The 21,252-nt window shown below is 39.3% G+C and overlaps 3 protein-coding genes and 1 non-coding gene across 5 annotated transcripts; 3 read left to right on the forward strand and 1 right to left on the reverse strand.

Moving 5' to 3' along the window:
- Positions 1-7,380: 7,380 nt before the first annotated feature.
- On the reverse strand, positions 7,381-13,630 carry LOC139817114 (tetratricopeptide repeat protein 17-like). 2 transcript variants are annotated; one of them, XM_071784932.1, is made up of 16 exons: positions 13,207-13,630; positions 12,772-13,028; positions 12,580-12,691; positions 12,274-12,500; positions 11,879-12,166; positions 11,471-11,808; positions 11,168-11,381; positions 10,847-11,090; positions 10,534-10,758; positions 10,210-10,378; positions 9,565-9,726; positions 8,993-9,153; positions 8,725-8,882; positions 8,415-8,640; positions 8,063-8,326; positions 7,381-7,983 (listed from the first exon to the last, which is right to left on the reverse strand). In XM_071784932.1, the coding sequence occupies exons 1-16, from the start codon at positions 13,366-13,368 to the stop codon at positions 7,828-7,830; spliced, it is 3,363 nt and encodes a 1,120-aa protein (XP_071641033.1). In that variant the 5' UTR covers positions 13,369-13,630; the 3' UTR covers positions 7,381-7,827. The 2 variants fall into 2 exon arrangements, with proteins under 2 accessions (XP_071641033.1, XP_071641032.1); XM_071784931.1 differs by having other exon boundaries at positions 10,198-10,378.
- Positions 13,631-16,532: 2,902 nt separating this feature from the next.
- Positions 16,533-19,144, forward strand: Fer3hch (Ferritin 3 heavy chain homologue). Its single transcript, XM_071784936.1, has 3 exons — positions 16,533-16,834; positions 17,313-17,537; positions 18,259-19,144. Exons 1-3 carry the CDS (start codon positions 16,736-16,738, stop codon positions 18,442-18,444), a joined length of 510 nt encoding a protein of 169 aa, XP_071641037.1. The 5' UTR covers positions 16,533-16,735; the 3' UTR covers positions 18,445-19,144.
- On the forward strand, positions 18,068-18,139 carry Trnaa-cgc (transfer RNA alanine (anticodon CGC)). The gene has a single exon. It is a non-coding gene; the product is annotated as a tRNA-Ala (tRNA).
- Positions 19,145-19,302: 158 nt separating the features above from the next.
- Emc10 (ER membrane protein complex subunit 10) lies at positions 19,303-21,219 on the forward strand. The gene is made up of 4 exons (XM_071784935.1): positions 19,303-19,673; positions 19,756-20,019; positions 20,607-20,873; positions 20,962-21,219. Exons 1-4 carry the CDS (start codon positions 19,614-19,616, stop codon positions 21,046-21,048), a joined length of 678 nt encoding a protein of 225 aa, XP_071641036.1. The 5' UTR covers positions 19,303-19,613; the 3' UTR covers positions 21,049-21,219.
- Positions 21,220-21,252: the final 33 nt, after the last annotated feature.

Genomic DNA, 21,252 nt, shown 5'->3' on the forward strand with positions numbered 1-21,252 from the left:
GGATACTTCATTCCCTGGCAGTTTTTAAAGTTGGATCTAAGTCTTTCTTCTGATAATCAGTCATCGTAGCTCAGATCACGCTACCTGAAGATTTGTTCGCGAGCTGTGCCACTGTGGCACTGACGATTTAAAGAAATCATCGTGAACGAACTCGACGATTTTCTGTGAAAAATCGCTCGTCGAGCGGAGCGCGTCCAACCACTCGAATTCGCGCCGCTCAGTGATCGAGGCTGAACTGCAGTCGGGCCAAAGTCCGATGGAACTCGTCGAGTTTCCACTTGGACCCCGAGGCTGGCAGGTTTGAATGGAGCAGACTCGCGATTGGTCGGGATTGGCTGACGGTGACGATGACGTCATTACATTGATTGTCCCGCGCATGCCGCACCACGTGGCTCCCAGAAGATCCTCTTCCTCTCTTCCTGTCCCTTCCTCTGGCACCCCTTCCACCTCGCCCCCCAGCCTGTCGCTCCATTGGCCGGGATAAAAACTACTTGCAGGATATGCAGGAGAGAAAGATTTTTCTACTAATATGTCACCCTTTGCTATTTTGCTGATAAACGAAGGATCTTTTTAATTGAGGAGCTATTTCGATGTACAACATCTGTGCAATTTGAATATCATAAAAATTGTACCTAAATAAAATTAAATACAAACATCGCAATAAAACTGCGAAGAGAGAGGGGTGTAAGTGCAAAGTAAGTAAGTGCGTAATCAGAATCAAGCAATGTTTGATGATTAATTAAGATACAAAATTTTTTTAAAACAATGTAAATTTAAAAATTTTAAATTTATCGGTAAAAGATTGCGATAAAATATGGAAGAAATGAAAAAACCTTTCAAAACTTTATCAAGTTTGGAAAATATTCTCATATCTACTTTGCTTTACTCGCATTTCCGTAGGATCTCACGATGACAATAATTGAAAGAATGTTTTAGGAATAAGCTCATAAATAATATCGGCCAATATTTTCTAATCGATGATCGATTCGATCGAAACCAACATTCGAACCATAGCGATAACATCGTCGTGTTTCGCCCCTCCCCCCTCCCTGTTCCTGTACCCTTGTCCTTCGTCGGCTCACCGGGGACTACTTACTCCGGAATCGCGCCCAGGCATCCCAGGAGAGTGACGTCTGTCCCGGATGCCTAATTCAACGATTCCAAAAATACTCAGTTGGAGAAGCAGCAACGAGACGCAGCCACCACCACTAGCCACCACAGCCGGTTGCTCTTCTCCAGCAGCCTCATTCACCCAGTTTCCATGCTCCACCCCGTCTCTCCCCCTCCTCCTGTGCCATCTCGCTTCAGGTTCCGCACACTTCTGTGTGCAACGAGCTCTCATGCCTCGCGACCGTCATATCCCGATCCGAGGAAGAGGTGGGCCCGATGTACATCTTCATATCCCGCCGATTATTCTCAAGAGTGGATAGGAGAGATTGATAGAGAGGGATAGAATCTAGTTATTCCCGGGAAATCAACTTATTTGTTGTAACGGAACCCACCTCTCTTCCCATGTATCGATTACAGCGTGGCACGTGGCTTTTTCGACCTTGCCTTATAAGAAAATAAAACAATATCTAATTTCACTAGCGTCTCGGAATACATTGCTCTTAACGTAACGGTCCAATGGATTGAACATATTTAATAAATCTTCGAAATTTCATTTATAAAAAAGTTTATGACTTAGGATCTATATGGTGGGAAAGAGTTATTGTAATACTTCTTTCACTTCTTTTCATAAACTGCCGCGTTTAGTCGAAGAAACAGCTCACTCCATTTCTAGAGCTCTCGATAAACTCAAAGTAATTTTTTTTGTCACCGCGCGCGCGCGCTTATTAACACCTTTCATAATTCCCATCTTTTCCTTGTCAATTCGACGAAGATTCGTCAGGATGCAGCAAACCGATTCTCGCGCGAGCGAGAGAGAGAGAGAGACAGAAAGAGTTTCCTAGCCAGGCAACCGGGGGTTTCAGGTCGATGCACCCCTATGCTCGCTTGCCAGCGAGAGTTCGACGCCCCGCGTCATCCCCTGACGTCATTCTACCCTACCTCGCGATCCCGGGTTATCTCCCCCCCCTCCCCCCCGCACGCCGCCGACACCGATGCAACAACGGGAGACGGCCAGATCAAATTTTCGTCCTTCGAAAACTGGATCGGAACCTCTTCTCGCTTATGACGACGGAATTGCTTCTTACGTTAGTTACTCACTTATTCTAAATTTAAAAAGACGACTTTTCCCTTGTTTCGTGTGTATTTATTATTCTTGCAGAAAATGAAAAATCTCTCGAAATGTCTTACGATTAATAAATGCATTATATGAAAACAATGAATACATATAATAACGCTATACATTATAACTCATAATTTCTTTTTTTTTCGTGAAAATAAATATGTCAATAAATTATGGTATTTTTAGTGTAATTCAATATATTAAAATTACAATATATCAATTTTAACATTTTATCAATAAGCAATGTAAAAGTCTGTATAAGATATTTACATATATTATTTATGTATAAATTAACAAAGTTTGAAACGTGGACCGGTGTACAGTGCCGATTTTCGAGAGACGTTCTCAATAATTGTTGACGGAATATGGTTTCCATCATAGATACGCCCTGTAAACACATCCACGTACTAATCAAATTTTAATGCATTAATGTCGAATGCCTGTGGTAAAATCGCTCGAACAAAATATGATTGCGCTCGAGTTTTATTGTTAGATGTTTAGCCAGCGCTCAATAGCATTCGTCGACGCAATCAATTGCCGAAAGCGAACAGAGAATGGGCCTTCTGTGGAAAATAGTTGTAATCTCATCGGAGGATCTCGCCGCTCTCCTCGTTCGTTACATCCGGCGTGGCGATTGGCGTGTTATCGCGCAAATTTCCAATCGATGCCACGAATTAATATTCTCGGTGCGGCCGTTGCTGCAGTCGATAACCTGTCCCTGACGTAACACCCACGCGATGCAGTTGGCGAGGAGGGGGGAAGGGGATGCTGTCTCTTTCTCTCTCCCGTCGGCCAAGAGCGAGGAGCGGAAAGGCCGGGGGATGCAGGGGCGCTAAGCAAAACTGGGTCACTGGAGCTTCATTCACATTACGCGGCCATTCATGAGATTTGCCAACCGTTCGGTTTTCGAGCTTTCGGCATACCCCATGATTTTTTCCAAAATTCTCCTCTACCGGTCTATCGTTGACCGTTAGTTGTCTTCGCGACTCCCGACTCGCAAACGAACCCTTTTCCCCCCTATTCTTCCGACTGAGAAAATACGCCAACTGAGTACAGCCTCAAGATTGAATAAGTTTCTCTGTCATTTATCTCTTTTTTCCCTCCTGCTGCGTAAATAACAGCAAATATCGCTCTCTGACAATGAGTTATTTTAATATGTTCTTGATAACGATCTATGATAGAAATCAAACAAGTCGATATTGATCTTGATGGACCTTCTCAGGGGATATAAAGTTTATCACGCGTTTTATAGCTCGTTTACTGTAGGGTGCAGGTTGTGAGCTTTTATATCGTACACCGCAAATTTATTAATTAATAAAAATGCGATGTAGTTTCATTCAAGTTAAAATGTAAAGAAAGATTACCTAAATTAATAAAATTTTTATACATGAATTATTTTAAATGTCTATTAATTAATCAATGAATTATCTTAAAATGATAATATAACGTATTCAGCCTAAAGTTTTTTAAACTCACGTTCCACAAACTGTAACGTATAATAACTCTTGGATTTCCTATTATAAGAAAAAAACTGAGAAGTCGTAAAGTTTAAGAAAAATCTTAAATATTAGATATTAAATATTGTTATCTATTTCATACCAGTGATTTAACGAACATTAACGATGGAGATAAAGCATGATTACATTTTAATATTAAAATTGGTATTTAAATTTTAATCTTTTTTCTTTGTTCTTCTCTCTCTCTCTCTCTCTCTTTCTCTCTCTCTCTCTCTCTCTCTCTCTTTCTCTCTATTAATTATGAAAAGCACTAAACAAGTAAACAAGATGAAGGCGCTTGAATTCTACAGATATCTCAGGCACGCGATTGTTATTAATGCAATATATGATGAAAGCAAAGTTCTTCCTGGCGATTTAAAATTTGTCCCCGATAGGGCCGAATCCAGTCGGGGGAATTTCTCAATAAACCCTCCGACCTCTCTTCCGGTGGTCCGCCTGGGTCTGCCCGACCTAGTTTTCCCCGGGCAATGACGTCGGTATGACGTCACGGGGGCACAAACTAGGTCGCGAGGTCGAAGTACCCCATCGACTTCCCGTGGATACTTGTCCGCTTGCTCGGTCGCCCGATTCATTGAAAAAAAGGAGCGAGATTAAAATGGTTACTACCGTCGAAGTCGAATGCTCTCGCATGTTCATCCGCGTTTATCGCGTTGAAATTTGATCTTGATATAAATAGAGAAACAAAAACAATGTAATACCTTTAACGTTTGCATATTTGACGATCTTAAAATTTACCATTTAAGAGTGGTCTTTATTCAACCAAAAAATAAATCTTTATTTGTTTTATTCTCGTAAAGGAAGAAGCAAACATCACATTTTGCATTTGCTTAATTTTACGGAGTAAAAAATCTCAAAAAATTAAAAATTTTATGATACTATGTTTGAATGATGCATTTGCCTTGAAAGTCGTAAACGATAAACTATAGAAAAATTATCTAAATAAGTTGAAAAATTTGTAAATATAAATTGTTGAAGCGTAATTTAAACGATCTATAATTTACACCTATAATCAAAATAGGATTCGGGTCTGTCTATAATTTTATGTGTCGTATAATAAGGTAAAAGTACCAATGCCGGGACACTTAAGAGTAGATAAATGTATCAGTGCCTGGACACGTACTTATGTCTGGATACCTTTAAAAAAATATAAATTTATGGAAATAAATGTTTGGATACTATAACTAAAGTTTCAAACTACAAGAAAAAATATTTTGATCTTTGATTTTAATTCGCGTTACTTATAAATAATAAAGTAGTCCAGGTATAGGTACATGTCCGGGCATTGGTACTTTTACTTCACAATAATACTTAAAAAATCAAATTACACGTATATGAAATATGTATTACAAAATTTACACGTATATTAAATTACACCATATAAAATTCGTTAAATTTGATGCAAATTATAGAACGCCAAAAGTTGGCTTTAATCTAATACATCTTGTGTAAAATTGCGCAGCGTTTTTAATTTCAATGATAGATAAAAGTTGTTATTTTTGACACTTAAATTGCGCTCTAATCAGTCACTACAGTTACCACGAAAGGCCGTGCATTCACACATGCTCCACGATACACCATAGAAATTCCAACCACATAAAAAAAACCTGACTTAACGGATAGATGACCTATTTATTTATTTAACAGAATTCGAAAGCGAATTATACACAAGTGTAAATTTTTTAGTTTATGTCTTAAAATTGACATCAAAATTGTCAAGCTAACATGACGGAAAGTTTCTGAAAAATAGACAATTGCAGTACGATATTTCAAACCCGATTGCGAGTCGTATTAGAAAATAAAACAAATTTCAAATATATCTTTGCACGAATAGAAAAAAATTGCAAATTGCAGTTAGACTGAAATATCGTCGAAAAGGACATCCGGAAAATATTCGTATTTTTGAAATTATATGTTAAACTATATGTTGAAACTATATTTGTCATCGTGGGTGAAAATATCATCTCATTTATTTTTGAAATTTATTTCATTTATTTTTAATTTACCTATGCATGTCACAAATTTAATATCGTTAGAGATTGGTTGTAGTTCAGTGGTAATAAAGGTCAGAGTTAAAAAATATTTAAAAGTTTTTGACACCAAGGAGCGCTTTTTACACCTGTGTATAATACTAAACGAAAATTGTATGGGTCAAAATCACTCTAATTTTATCCAAGGCAATTATCATCGTTTTAATTTATTGTCGTTTTTTGCATTCTCTTTAGATTCCCTCCATTTCGATAAATCTGCGTCATAACGCCGCGATAGTTCGCAGAATCGCGACAACAGCATACAATTAACTTGGTGCATTTATACATACATTTCTCGTCACTTGTCAATCGATAACAGGGGTATTCGAGTGTTGCTGCGTGCATCCCGACCTCTCTCCACCTCCTCTTCGCGGACTCCGGTCCAGTTTCGAGAATGATTTGACGCGCGGTAATAGCCTCCTGTTTCAGCCGCGAGAACGAAGACGATTGTAGAAGAAATGGAGAGAAAAAATACATCGTGAGGAAAGACGAGAATTGCGCTGAGATATGCGAGCGGATAGTGGCGTGTGTCGGTGATTTGATCGATGAGCGTGTGTGCGTGCACGCGTTTGTGCAGCGGTAGAGAAGGCGAAGGGTGAGAACGGCTGATGAGAGACGATGCGGCGGGAGGGCAGGTCGGTGACGGTTATTTTTGGAATGTGGGTCACCCATAAACCCCGGCTTGTCCCGTGACGTCACGGGATCGTCGTCGTGGCAACAGGGACGCCGGGTCAATCACCTCTGTTCAGAGGGTAGCCCTCCCCGTTCCCTTTTCACCCCATGATCCGTTCGAGCGCACCACATTCAACCTCATCGTCCCTCTCCCCCCCACCCAAGCCCAGGGGCTCTACCTGTGACTCCCTCCGACAAGAGGGAATAGGTTAAAGGTTACGACACCGATGGTGCACGCATCAGGAGAGAACCTGTAATGTCTTTTACCCTCTAGGTCGTGCCCTTCTCTTTCTCTCCATATCACCTTCTGCATACACGTAGGTCCGTCCTTTTTGCTCACGTGCATCTCACCGTTGACAGGATTTAGGCTCTAATATATCAGAGGTGAATCTCAAGGAAGGTGATTGTATAAGGCTGATTGAGCAATGCACAGACAGATGCTGAGTATATATAATTATGATCTTGATATTAAGCGGCTGGATGAAGCGGTCAATGATGAACACCGTAAACTTCGATAAGGTTACGGAATGCGAGATGACGCGGAAAATCTATTTACACTTTACACTTGATCGCATATTATTTTGGAAGCGTCTTGTCAAAGGGGGTGCTAGAACATCAACCTTGGTATATTAGGGGAGGCATCTCGTAAGGTTGACGCAGGCGTTGCAGAATTAACGTTTCTTTGAACTTTGTTTCATTTTAATAAACACAAAGTATTTGCAGTAATAGCGTAATACTGAGGGGTAAACCGCTGAGGGCATTTCGTCGAGGCATTGCTAGGAATTACTAGAAATTAGTGGACATTGGTAGGCATTGGTGGGCATTGGTGGGCCCATAAGAATTAATCTGATGAAAAATTTGAATATAACACCTTCACTTGCTGTCGCGCGATTCGAATTGTATAAAATTCTAGTGTAAGCAAACAAATGTCAAGATCATTGCAAAATTCATTTTTATTCGATGCTTTTTACATTTCAATAACGTACTCATGGCATAATCACTGATACAACAAGAATTATCACATCTGTGAGAATAAACAATATCTATATAACAGATAATTAAATAATACATTTAAAAATGTGCTCGTTTTCTTAAATCTGTTCTATTTACTTCGAAACACCGATGCTAAATTTAGAAATTTCACGTGAAAATATATCTTGTTCAATTGTAAAATTCTGTAATAATTTAACAAAATTTGTGTCATTATCCAACCATTTTTTTTCTTCATTTTAAAATTATATAATTGCAATACACATAGCCTATGAGAATTGCTTCTTCATGGTTTTTAATACTGTAACATTCTTCCTCATGTTCCACATTAACAATATAAAAAGGCACTTTTATCAAATTACTTCGCATTAACAATTTGCAAAAAGTAGTTTCACAAAATATTCCGCAATATCTCACTCATTGCAAATTTTTTATCGTCAAACAACAAGAAACATAGTATTACTCGCAATCTCGTAATAGCTGGCTCGAAATTTGGATCGAGTTCAAGTGAAGATCTGTAGAAACTTGCAGCGGTCTCGAAGTCACCCTGTAAAAAAAAATGTGAGTTAAATGTCTGCTTCATTATGTAATACAACTTGTAACTGGTGTAATAATATTTAATTTACCAAAGCAGCATGAAGATTAGCGACAACATAATGATTGATTATGAAGTCCGGACCAATTGATAGTGCTATCTGAGCGATTTCGAGGGCCTCGTGGAAATAATTCTGCGAACTAAGTAAAGACGCCAGATTCACAAGAAGTATGTCTTGCATATCCTTTGGAGTGTTCTCTAAACTTTGCCACATGCAATCCAATGCTTTGCGACTGTCGCCTGCCACGCGCCAATAAAATGATGCAGCTATTGCCAAGGTCCAAGAAGCATAATGCTAATTCAAAGCAACATATATTAATTATAATGTTACGCACCGAATACGTAAAACACCGAATATGTAATTATAGAATCTGATAATTCACCTTTTGCAAAGCAAATGCAATTTTGGTCCCGAGTCCTTGCAAAGTTTCGTTTTGCGTTCCAGTTATCATCATCAGCCACTCGGCCATATCGAGTTCAGCTTTATATTGCAGTAACTGCGAGAATTGCATCACCTCTGTTACACGACTCATTTCAGAATTACTCTTATTACATATTGGCTGTAAGTTTGGGATATCATTGTCTAATGACTCGATCTCATCTTCGATGCTAAAATCGAAGAATTAATTTACAAATAATTTATATAATATATGTGTATTATAGTATATTTTTCATAATTTGCCGATTACTTACGTTACATTTCGTCGTATAAATTTATGAAATACGAATAAAGAAGCAGCCCAGTCCTCATACTTGAGCTCGTCGCATTCATCCTTATTTGGATAATACGACTCCTTTTGATTGTCAGACATCTTGTCAAACGATGAATCAGTATATGTATATAGCATATCCTACGATATAAAAATTATTTATAAACCATTTTAGGGATTTATAAATTAAATATATGAAATAATATAAAGTGTTATCTTATCTTTAATGTGTAATTTTATCGTGAGCTTACATTATCTGAAATTTTAGTCATATGCACATGTGGTTCATGTAGTTTAGTTGCGCTATTAGGAAGTAATAAAGAATGTATAAGACCTTGGCGCACATGTTCTTTCTTACTGTAGTATGATACGTCCAATAATCCAATTTTGTGATTACTCCAACAATTCATCCCTATAACAACAGTTTTCATCTATCAACTGGGATATAGTAATAGAAAATTTGTTTTTAAATTTAATTTTGAAAAAAAAACACTATAAAAAAAGCATTAGCTCTGCATTTATGCAGTACATCATGTATATAAAATCAAATCAAATTACATGACATCCAAAACAGGTAAAATAATAAAAGAGGCATAAAGAAATAACAATAATCTTTATTATATACTATTATACAAGGAAAAAAACACAAATAACAGGACAAGATTATGACAACATAAAATACGTGATTATAAGCCAAAATTAAGTTTTGCTCCAAGCAAAAAAAAAAACAAACGTAAATTCACAATTGTGTCAAATAAAAAGTACATAGCACACAGTCTAAAAACGGAGTCTACTCTTAAGATATATGTGCGAAAGTACACACCTGTTCTTTCTTCTGTCTCTGTTGAAACATACTTATGTTTACAATTCTTGACTTGCCGTTTACGTAAAAATGTATCACTTGCTTGTAAATTATATTTAGTAAGTAAGACAGAAGGCAGGTTCGTAGAATGTTTGTGTAAATTAATTCTTTGTTCTTCACAGCCTGTGATTATGACAATGTTTGTCATTACTCATCACAATAACCTGCGTTTTTTAGAACACAGTACCGTCAACAGTGAACAAAATTAATCAACTGAAAAAAACATATTCTGTGCAAATTCAATTACAATAAAAAAATAATTGCAAAAAAAAACAAAATTAAAGATTAGAAAATGTTAAAAAATAAAGAAAAAATCAAATTAAAGAAATAAGAAAAAGAAGTGAGAAATTAATCCATACTTTTTTTTCTTTCTTTTACTTTCCCTATTATTTTTAATTCGTTACTTTAAACTCTATAATTATCACTATTTACAATAAAAATAAATTATACACCTTTCATAGAATTTGTGCAACATAAACAATATAAAATAAACGAAAAATAACGTGAAGATGTGCAAAAGATTATATCAAATATTTAAAAAATGTGTTAAAACTATCTCATGAAATTGTGTTAATTATATACATTTATACATACCTAGACAATTACCTGTAATAACATTAAATTTTTCGCGACAGGCTAATGTTTTCAATAACATTAATGCCCTACCGTCATACAAATGTGAATCCACCCTTAACGCTTGTTTCAAGTAATGTATAGCCCCTGTATAATTTCCTTTTATATTCAATAATATTCCAAACAAAAAATTAGTCATTGGCTGAAATATAAATTGCAAAATATATAATTTTCTTTGTCCAGTCAATAAGTAGATTTAAAAAATGGTCTTTTTGAGTATTGTGGAAATATTATTTGTGTATAAAAACAAAGGTCTCTTCCTATGATACAAAATTTAATTATATTCTTCATGCATACCTCCACAGCATTAATTTGTAAAGCTTTGTCCGTAATTCTTAAAGCATCGTCAATTAAACCTACTTTGTGGTGTATCGAAGCTATACTTATTAAAGGTACATCTTTAAATTCTTTAGGAACATTTTCCAATGCTAATTGAAGACAATCCAAGGCTAAACGAGATTTTCCTACTACTCTCCAATGTAAAGATGCGAGCATAGACAACACCCATGGAGCTGCTACTTTCTGTTTTAAAACATAATTAATTTTTTTTATCAGAAAATTATGATTATGTATGTATTGTATGTAATAATAAGAAAATAATAAATTATACCGCTTCAGTTGCCGTCAAAATCCTTTGACCAATTTCTGCCAAGTCCGTAGTTTGAACTAAATTATGTAGAAATGGTTTCAAAGAAGCGTCCGGCGAATGCTGCTGCATAGTCGCGTCTAGTAACGTATGCGTAATATATCTCTCATTAAACGATTTAGGTGATTGGCATATTGGTGGATGCCATGGTAATGGATGCTTCTTCCATGGCTCTATATCAATCAATTCATTTACGAACAAATGTGTTCTAGTAACATATAGAAACATAGAGAGAATTAATACATTATATGATATAATACAGAAAAAAGTTTCAAGTACACTTACGCGTAACCTTTGTTTTCAGGCGATAAATAAATAGGTAAATATTGTTTTCCATCTCCAAACATTAGCATGGAACTATCACAGTCGGATATCTTTGGCCAGTGATCAGCTTCAAAATCTTCATTTCCCTTCTTAATTTCCACATTGTGATATTTTGGACTCTTTGTTGGTGACGCAAATAAATTATTATACTCTATATTTAATTCCGTCATCATGTCTGTAACAATATTAAATAGATTTTACTACTTGCAATATATAGGTTGTAAAATTCATAAAACCTACATCTGCTGCAAATTACAAAAATACCTTTTGTGATACGATTACTGTGCTCCTTCACTTGTTTTTGCAGATTTTTCAACAGGTGAAGACTAACATGAACATTCTGTAGCATATTCTCAGCTATTTTTTTCCTATCTCCTAAATCCATGTAAGATAATACAATGTTATTATCGATATGATGAATTGACCTCTCAACCGGATTTATCGCGAGTAAATGCAGATTCTGCTCTCGCACAAAAGCGAGCTTAATTTCTCTGGTGGCAGATTTAATATTTTGCTCCCAGAGCATATGCTCATAGAGTTTGAACCACTCCTCCTTCCAATCCTGATACGCATGTATCTCTGACAACACATTCCGCAAGCGTCTGTAATAACCATAATCATAAACGTTTTTCAGCACAGTTGTTTAAACGAGGAATAATGATATGAACTTACTGATCGAATAACAGTAAAGATGTTTCTAAGAAACGATGGCATAATATGGCGTACTTGATCTGTTTGGCCTCTATCATGTCGGGCGCCAATCTCAAACAGTTATCATAGCACGCTGCAGATCGATCGAAGTCGCCGAGAGATGTGTAAACATGGCCCAGCGCCAGATGATGGTAACTCTCTGTTGGATTATGATCTATCGCCGCATGCAAAATAATCGCGGCTTCGCCAGAATACCTCGCAGCGTGTAAAATGCCGGCAGTAGTCAGAAGAGGAATATCGCGATATTGCCTTAATCACGTACAATGCTTTCGTTACGAGATCAGTAAAATTACACGGTGGTCTTCCGGCGACGCTTTTTCTCTAGTATCTTCTAAACGAGTTTCTTATTATATTACCTTGGAGCGCATACAATCGCTCTACGACTGCACTCTAAAGCATTGTAAGCATTTCCCATAATCCGCCAATAAATCGACGCTAGATTCAAGTATATCCAGGAGGTACTATTGCGAGATAAGCTATAGGCAAGTTGATGACCAAATTGATTGAGATCAGTGTTCAACGGTAGATACCTCATTAGGCTGAGTTCTTTGCGCTGCGTAAGATTCTTTCGGTTCTGCATTGCCTGATACAACAAAAATTGCATTACAGATATGTTACAGAGTTACGGTATGAAGAGCAATGTTACGAGAGTTGTCACTTACTTTAAGATGTTCGAATGTATATATACTGAAATCTAATGGAAATGTTCTCCGACAATCTGGAACTGTTTGTTTACTGTTAGCCACCACGTTATACAACATGTAATCAGTTTGGCTGTAATAGAGAGATAGAGAAAGCATTATTTCAACATTCAAGTATTTTCTCAAATTCAAATATTACTTATAATCACTCACTCTATCCCATCTTTAAGTCTATAATCGATTACAATGCTAGCGTGTACGTCGACGTCAGCCAACGACTTGTCCCACGAGAAACAGTCAGAGTTGGAGCTTTCCGCATCAGCCATGCCTAGACCAACAAACTGATTGTCAATGGATACCTCCTTCCTCGAAATCTTTTTGTATATGGCATCGGCCGTTTCCCTGCGTTTTTCCTGCTCGAGAAATCCCAGAAGGTCATACGGTCGGCGCATATCAAAGACACTGTCGTGCTGAAAATGTGAAAAGGAAGGTTGGTTCAATGCCAAGCGACCAGACATATCTATTAATAAAATTGCCAGGTCATCAAGAGATAACGTAATGTTTTACGTTTACATGTGACAATTCTATTGAAAAGATCAGAATCAAACGTTTCCATTGAATTATATGGAGAAAGTGGGCAACACTCACCTGCGGCTGAATTCTCCCATTTTCCGTGACATACCAATGCTTGATGGCCGAGATTTCGAGTATCACCGCGAGCACCGTGGCAATCCTGCAGGACACGTTGCGCCGGGTCATTTTCCACGATATAACCCCATACAACGTGCCACGGGCTTCATCGTCATTCATCGATTCTGCGAGAGAAACCCAGCGGCGTAGACCATGACTGCGTCGGCTGCCGGCTGCGAGAACACGCAACACGCGTATGTTTCTGTCCAAGATGCGCCGCGCACAGCAAGATTCGCGCGAAAACGTCTATTGCGTCGCGTATTTCCTGCCGGAGTCCGGAGTGCTTCAGGGCTTCAGGACGATTCGAAACGTACGCGATCGGCGATTACGTCGATCACGACGCGGTGCAACGCGGTGTCAGTACTTGACTATCATCAGACAGAAACCTGAGAGACCTCTAGGTGAATGTAGCCTTAATCCAACGGGATCGATGTGTGGCCCCTAAAGGGTTAATACTAATGCTTTTTAGAACAAAATACGTTTTTAGTCAAAATAAATATACAATTATCCTTTTACTTTAAGGACGCAATCAGTGTTTTGATAAGAAATCTGTATAATTAAATATAAAAATTAATAGAAATATAAATATGTTATGCTGGATATTCTATTTTTTTTACGTTTTAAATTAATTTTTAATATTAACTAGATATCACAATCACAAACGCGCGCTACGCGCGCGCTATTTAGCTTCAATATTATACAGTTACTACTATTAACCCTTTAAATCCTTTATACATATACATATATAAATTAAAATTTAAAATCTTTAAGTGTCCTCTGATATATGTGTGTAACCTGTTTTTATCTGATCACATCCGATAGAAATAGATCAATCTATAGAGGCCCACCACCACCCCCGCCGGATTCCGATCAGCGGTCCTCTTTTATTCTCGCTTAATGGAAATGTAATTGCTGAAAGGAATTAAAAATTATTCTCTACTTTTTTTTTTTTTTTTTTTTTTTTTTACGTGGTGGAAATCTTCGAAAGACACCCCCGCCCTGGGGTAGGGAGGGGGAGTGTCGGATTCTACGCGCACGCGTACCACCGTTACGAGGGGCGCTTCAGAGGACCGAAATCCCCTGAGCCTCCCTCAGCGTGGCATCGCGCGCCCATAGCCTACCGACTAAGGGCCAATTTCACCAACCACAGTTAGCTTAACCGACGGTTAAAGTTAGCAGGATTGACCAATAGAAAGCAGGGTGGATTCATTTCTATTGGTCAATTCTGTTAACTTTAACCATCGGTTAAGCTAACTGTGGTTGGTGAAATTGGCCCTAAAACCACCACGAGCGACCCTAAAGGTGCCTTTTCATGCTGACGCTCGACGCTCATTTTCAGCGGCAAGAAGGTCGCATGACCACAATTGACGCCGGCGTCAATTGAAATTCTTGAAAAGAAAAACAGCGTCAAAATTTCGGCGTCTTCGCGCTGCTTTGGCTTTGACGCTTGAAGTTGGAAAAATCCAACTTCTCTTTCTTGACGCTGGCATCATAGTGATGTCACGTGACGTCGCTCAACGCTGTTTTTCAGCGTCCCATGAATTGGCACCTTAACTGTACTATGCTAGAGAGACCCCGGGAAAAAATTATTCTCTACCTACGTTTTAACTATGTCCCTACCTACACGCCTAACTTTCTAAGCGGGGTGGTGCATGCCGTTCCGTTCCGCCGGCCACCATTAACGCGACGCTCCTCTGCGACTTCTCACACGCGCCGGACTTTCTAACGAGGGTGATGCATGCCGTTCCGTTCCGCAATTGATGATACCTTGGATGATACTTTAATTACACTGTGAATACGATAATGCAGCCAAATGGAGCCGAGATGCACATTTACATACATGACCATAATTTACCATTGGTTAAATATAACGTGACCTCAGTGAAGAGATAACATTTACTCTGAATTAATCTTGTAACACGAAATTGGTAATCCAACATTTGTAATTACGTATCCACAATAAAGTCAATCTACAATTGTCATCAATCTACATCAAATCTACAATTGTCAATTTTTGAAAAATATTTTTTCGAGATTTATAAAGATTTCTATTACAATTGTGAATTTTCGATTTGAATGCCAATTATTGAAAATTTACGATAAATTGACAGCTATACATGCATGCTAATTTAATTTAGATTAAATATAATAATAAATATTATTTAAAATTTTTTCTAGGGTTTTAGCGGAATTACTTACAGCGTTCCATAAAAATGTTGAACTGTACACATGAATTATATAGCGTCGATCAATAATAATGTGATCTTTGTCCTAAAACAATATGGAGTGCTAATCTAATCTAATCTCTAAATATGAATGCAAAACAATATACAGAAATAGAATTCTCGTCGAGATTTAATATCAGTCAATAGGAATAAAAGACTCGTTTAACAATCATTGCTTTCACTACAAGTTTTTACTGGCAGGATGACGTTTGTACGTATCTGGTGCGCCGTACTGATTCTCTGTGACAGTAGAGGCATATGTTAATGTAATAACAAACTGGGATGAAAATAATTTTGTGCCATTTGCAACAAAAGCACCCAAATACGATCCAATTTAGTCTAGTCTAGACAGTCGACCGCTTCCGTCCTGGTACGATGAGGCAAAGTTTGGAATCTTTATTCATTGGGGTGTATTCAGCGTGCCCAGCTTTGGCTCCGAATGGTTTTGGAATCATTGGAAAGGTTGAACATATCTACTATCTTAGTTCTTATATTAAAAAATATTATGGAGAATAATGTGATATCTTATAGAATTCTATAAATGATATTGTAGAGGAGAAAAGAACTACAAAATTTGCCGACTTTATGAGAAAAAGGTATCCTCCAAATTTCACCTATCAAGACTTTGCACGAGACTTCACTGCTGAATTCTTTGGGGGGGGGGGGGAATTCTGAGTGGGCAGAATTATTTCAAGCCTCAGGTGCAAAGTATATCGTATTTATCGTCGCAAAATATGATAATTTCAGTCTTATCTTCCCGTATGACAAACGTGCGCGTTCGCGTTGCGTCGCAGTTTAGTTTATACATTTTATACATTTTTCGTTATTTATTTATTTTTTTTTTTTACAAATCGCGGCGTTTCACGCCCGCGCGGTCCTGAACTTTCCGTTAACTTCAATCGCGCCTCTTTTCCTGGCCGCGGCCTTGACAGGGGAGAGTCTTTTCTCCGCGTTAACTATCGAGGTATGTACGCCGAGGCGCCGAGGTGCTTCCGCGCCTGCGTGCAGTGTCACGGCCCGCACTCCTCGACGCCGACTGCTCCGCCAATTGCGGAATGTTATGAAAGTCCTCGAGACTCCGCGGCACCGTGCTTATATCCGACGTCCGCGTCACGCGTCACGCGTCATCCTCGTAGCCTGAACGAAACGAAACGAGAATCGAGATCGGGGGGTAGTCGAGGCCGAGATCGCGAGCGCGCAGTGCCAGTCTTCTTGTTCGCAGTCCCTTTCCGCGACGTGAGGGCCACCCTCGTCTCGCAGCCATGAGTCTAGTGCGGCAGAACTTCCACGAGGAGTGCGAGGACGCGCTCAACAAGCAAATCAATCTGGAGCTATACGCCAGTTATGTTTATCTGTCCATGGTCAGTCGGCGTATCGATTCAGACACAACAACCCAGAACTTTCCGGTCGTCCCTCTGTCATCGTCATCCCTTGACCGCGCTCTCGATCGAAACACCCCGCGCGTGTTCGCGTGTACACCTGACAATGAGCGCAATCCGATATAATCGTAGATCGCTCCTCTGTATATTATGTCGCACACGCGCGCCTCTCGATGACAGTTTTGGTTTAAATCTTTCATGCCGATCTAGATGTTACGTAAAAGTTACGTTCATGTAATTGGAGACGCTCTGCGAGGAGAGACATCTTCGCGTCCGTTGTTTTCGCTCTCGTCGAATACATTCAGCTATTGCGTTGTAGAGTTCCGCATTACGCTTCTCCCTCTAGCTCCGTCTCCCTTTCTCTAATCTGATACTACATATATATATCGATGTTTTTTGTAAAGCGTGATGTCGCGCTCCCCCGCGATGCGATTTTTCCATGCCACGCTTTTCGTTGCAGGCGTACTACTTCGACAGGAGCGACGTCGCGTTACCGGGCCTGTATAAGTACTTTAAAAAGGCGTCGGGCGAGGAACGCGAGCATGCCATGAAATTTCTGACTTATCAGAACAAGCGGGGCGGCGACGTCGTGCTGACGGACATCCAGGCGCCATCCAGGAGAGACTGGAACAGCGCGAAGGACGCTATGACGGAGGCTCTGCAGCTGGAGAAGAAAGTGAATCAGGTGTGTGTATGCGTGTTGTGTGTGCGTATACGCGGGCGCACGCGCGCGTAATCGATTTACCCGCCGGGAATAGCGTGGCAAAGTAAAGAAAGGGACACCTGGGACACACCTGAACTTTTAACCTGGCGATATTGAATCTGATTAATTTAAACGAGGGATCTCTCTTTTCTCATTTCAAATCGAAGAAGTGACTGTCACTCTCCTATGTCGACGTCTTTCACAAGATAAAATTTATAACTAACGTCCAAAACCGTTATTAAATTATTAACAATGTTGCTGTTAAGATTGTTAAGTTTTTAATAGGTATTAATGATTGCCATAAATTTTATTGTAAATCAAAATACTATGCTGAAAATCAGACAGGTGACTAACAATAAAATCCGACTTGGCGCGTTTCTTTTTCGCTAATTGAGTCTCAAGGTTGTTCTCGCGTTGTTCGTTAATTTAATTATTACAGGTGGTATAAATTCTTCCGCTAAACGCGCGCGTTTAGTAGAAGTAGCGCGATTTTACACTACCATGTAGCGATTGGGGGTGTAACTCAGTGGTAGAGTGTCCGCTTCGCATGCGGAAAGTCCTGGGTTCAAATCCCAGCTCCTCCAGCCAGTTTTTTTTTTCTCCCGCTTCGCGGTCAGGCGACCCGCGCGTGTCCGGTTTCGCGCTAATTCGACGCAAAATCGTGATTTTATTCTATCGATCGATCGTTTTTTAATTTTTGTAGAAGCTGCTCGAGCTGCACGGGATCGCCTCGACGCACAACGACGCGAATTTCCTGGATTTCCTGGAGACCGAGTTCCTGCAGGAGCAGGTGGACTCGATAAAGGAGATCGCCGATCATGTGACTAATCTGGAGAGAGTCGGGGAAGGCCTCGGGGTCTTTATCTACGACAAGGAGCTGAAGGATTGAGATGAACAAATGTCGCATCTGAAAGATTTGCCAAAACAAAAAAAAAATTAAATAAAATAAAGGGCACTCAAGTAGGAGATTTTAGATAAATATCTCGAGAACGCGGTATTGATTCGTAATAATTTGGTAAAAAGGATCGACAAGAAATTCGTGTTGAAAATAAATTCTGTATACGAATATAAGATAGGCGAGGAAGCGGATGTTCGTAATGTTCGTATCATATATTGTTGTTCGCATTTGCATTCCGATTGTGGAAGAAGGCACGTAGCTGGTGTGATTTTATCATACGACGCAGAAATAATCAATTGACTCGTGCAATTATCTAGCAGTTAACTTTTTGAGATATATCATATATTTCTAGGCTCTACAAATTGTAATCGCACATGATATTGTACTGTTTTAAAATTAAACATTATAATAATAATAATTAATGAAGATCCTACAGCGATCCATACACTCGCTCACCTAATCCTTAATATAATAATAAAACGATCGTTATGTACAGAATGTCTCGTATTTCGTCAACCGCATCGTATTCTCGCAATCGAACTAATTGGAATTTTCATTGATAAAAAATATAGGTTTAGGCTCGCCTACTAGATGATAATTACCATTAATGAACACACATATATGTCACATATGACATACTGTACGAACTAAAAGAGTTTTTTGTATAAATAGAAGTAAAAAATGTCCTATGTTTTATGTATTTTTTATTTAATATAATTATTTTAATATTTGATCATCAACCTTCGACGTGGCCACACGTTATAAAGGCCACGTTCTGTAACGCGCATATATGCGCACATTTTCTATAGTAAACGTTACGTATACTATAGATAAATGCGCGCATATATGCGCGTTACGGAACGTGGCCAAAATCTTCGTGCGATGCGTACAGGCGTACTTACTGCGTCACTGCGTCAGTTACGTCAGTAGTGTCACTGTCAATACGTCAATACTGTCAGTCAGCGAGTTCTCCCGGAGAACTCCGAGTTTGCATGGTCGCAGCGATAGCTGTATTTTAGCTGCCGTGACTCGTAACCCTAAAAAGCGGTATTGCACAATGACACGTGGCCCTGCCCCTGCGTCGGTGACTTCGTAATTTAATTATATTCCCAGTGCGTCTGTCAGCTGTCAGCGTCGTGCGCCAAGTCGCGCCGTAAGAAATGCATCCGTTGTACGTCGTCGTCGGTGCGCTACTCTGCGCGTCTTCGCTCGTCTGCGGGGTAAGTGGAGCCTTCGACGTTTCTTAAAAACGCCAGCGGCGGGTCTTTGTGCCCGTACTTGACGCGAGGGTTAATTTTCCAGAGCGAGCTCGAGTACGACGGCTGGCTGCAGTTGAGGTTAGGGCACGCGTTCAACGACGACCCGGTGCCCGTGTTCACGGAACGGGGAAACATCACGGTGTCCAGCGTGCGTAGCGGCGCGTCCGTCGTCGGGCAGAACGGTCTGCTGCCGGCCCAGATAAGCGCCCTGAAAAACCTTGCCGAACACGACGGCAAGTACAGACTGAAGGCGCTGGCTCGCACCTCTTCCGGCAGCGAAATCGTGTTCCTCACCTCGGTGCCAGCGGTAAATGTCTCGCGAGCAAGCCCCTAGAAATCGTCCATGTCCTACCGATAGATTCCTTGATAAGAACTTACTCCAGGATGCTCGCCCAAGATGATTTAGAATGTCTTGATCGAGGAACATGACACTCGTGGTCGATTCTTATTAGTTTCTTTCATTTGACGGTACATTGTGTTTTAAGCCCCCCGTATACAATGAAAAATACGGAACAGAATTAGCAATGAGGACTAAGGAATCGGGAATAAAACTGGATGTACGATGAAAAACACAGGCAATAGAAACAGACAATAGATTTTTAACCTATACGAAGCCATGTATCAATGCTATTACACCAGCTTGACTCCTGATTCCTAAGGGCTCAGTCACAATGAGAGGAATAAGGAATAAGGGAATGTCGCATCTCACTTCAGTACACGTACATTAAAGTGAGATGCAATATGCCTTATTCCTAATTCCTTTATCTTATTCCTTATTCCTCTCATTGTGACTGAGCCTTTAGTCCTAATGGCTAATATCTATTTCTTGTTCCTTATATTTTTGTGCGGAGACTCTTATTGTGTTTGAATGTGCTGATTGTTTTCAATTTATAGTGCTACCTGCTTGGCTCGGATCTGGAAGACGTCATAACGATATGGCTGGACAGTACAGCAGAGCCGATAGCTGTGAGCATTTCATCCACGGGACCCTGTACGCTAGATAATCCCTTCACGAACATGTGGACCACCAATGTTGTGGTCAAATATCCGGATGGCGGTCCAATCCCAGACACCGCTATGTATATCCAGAAACTCGAACGGGAACGAGAAGCAAGGGAGAGAGGGGAAACCAAAGATAATCGTTCATTCCTTGCGAAATACGTAAGAATATTGTTTTTGTAGATTGTTTGTGCACATGTATATGTATACAAGAGTCAATGTACATACAACTCGTTTATTTCTGTTGCAGTGGATGTACATCGTTCCTTTCTTGATTTTTCTGCTGTTATCATCCGCGACGAATCCAGAAGCTGGCGGAAGTGCACAAAGACAATGATCTAATAAAAATAATTTGTGCCTGCGGGTGCATTTTACCCCAAAGAGTGGTCTTGTGGAAATTATTCAAATTTATAGTATAATTTCATAAAGTGATAGAAATAATATCAATAATAATTATACTTAATAATAATAATTAAAATTATTACGAAATACATATATATATATATAATTACATTTCTGCTAAAATAAATACAATTACTAA

Source organism: Temnothorax longispinosus, chromosome 8 (assembly GCF_030848805.1).
Source record: "Temnothorax longispinosus isolate EJ_2023e chromosome 8, Tlon_JGU_v1, whole genome shotgun sequence".
In the NCBI taxonomy this organism is placed as follows: domain Eukaryota; kingdom Metazoa; phylum Arthropoda; class Insecta; order Hymenoptera; family Formicidae; genus Temnothorax; species Temnothorax longispinosus.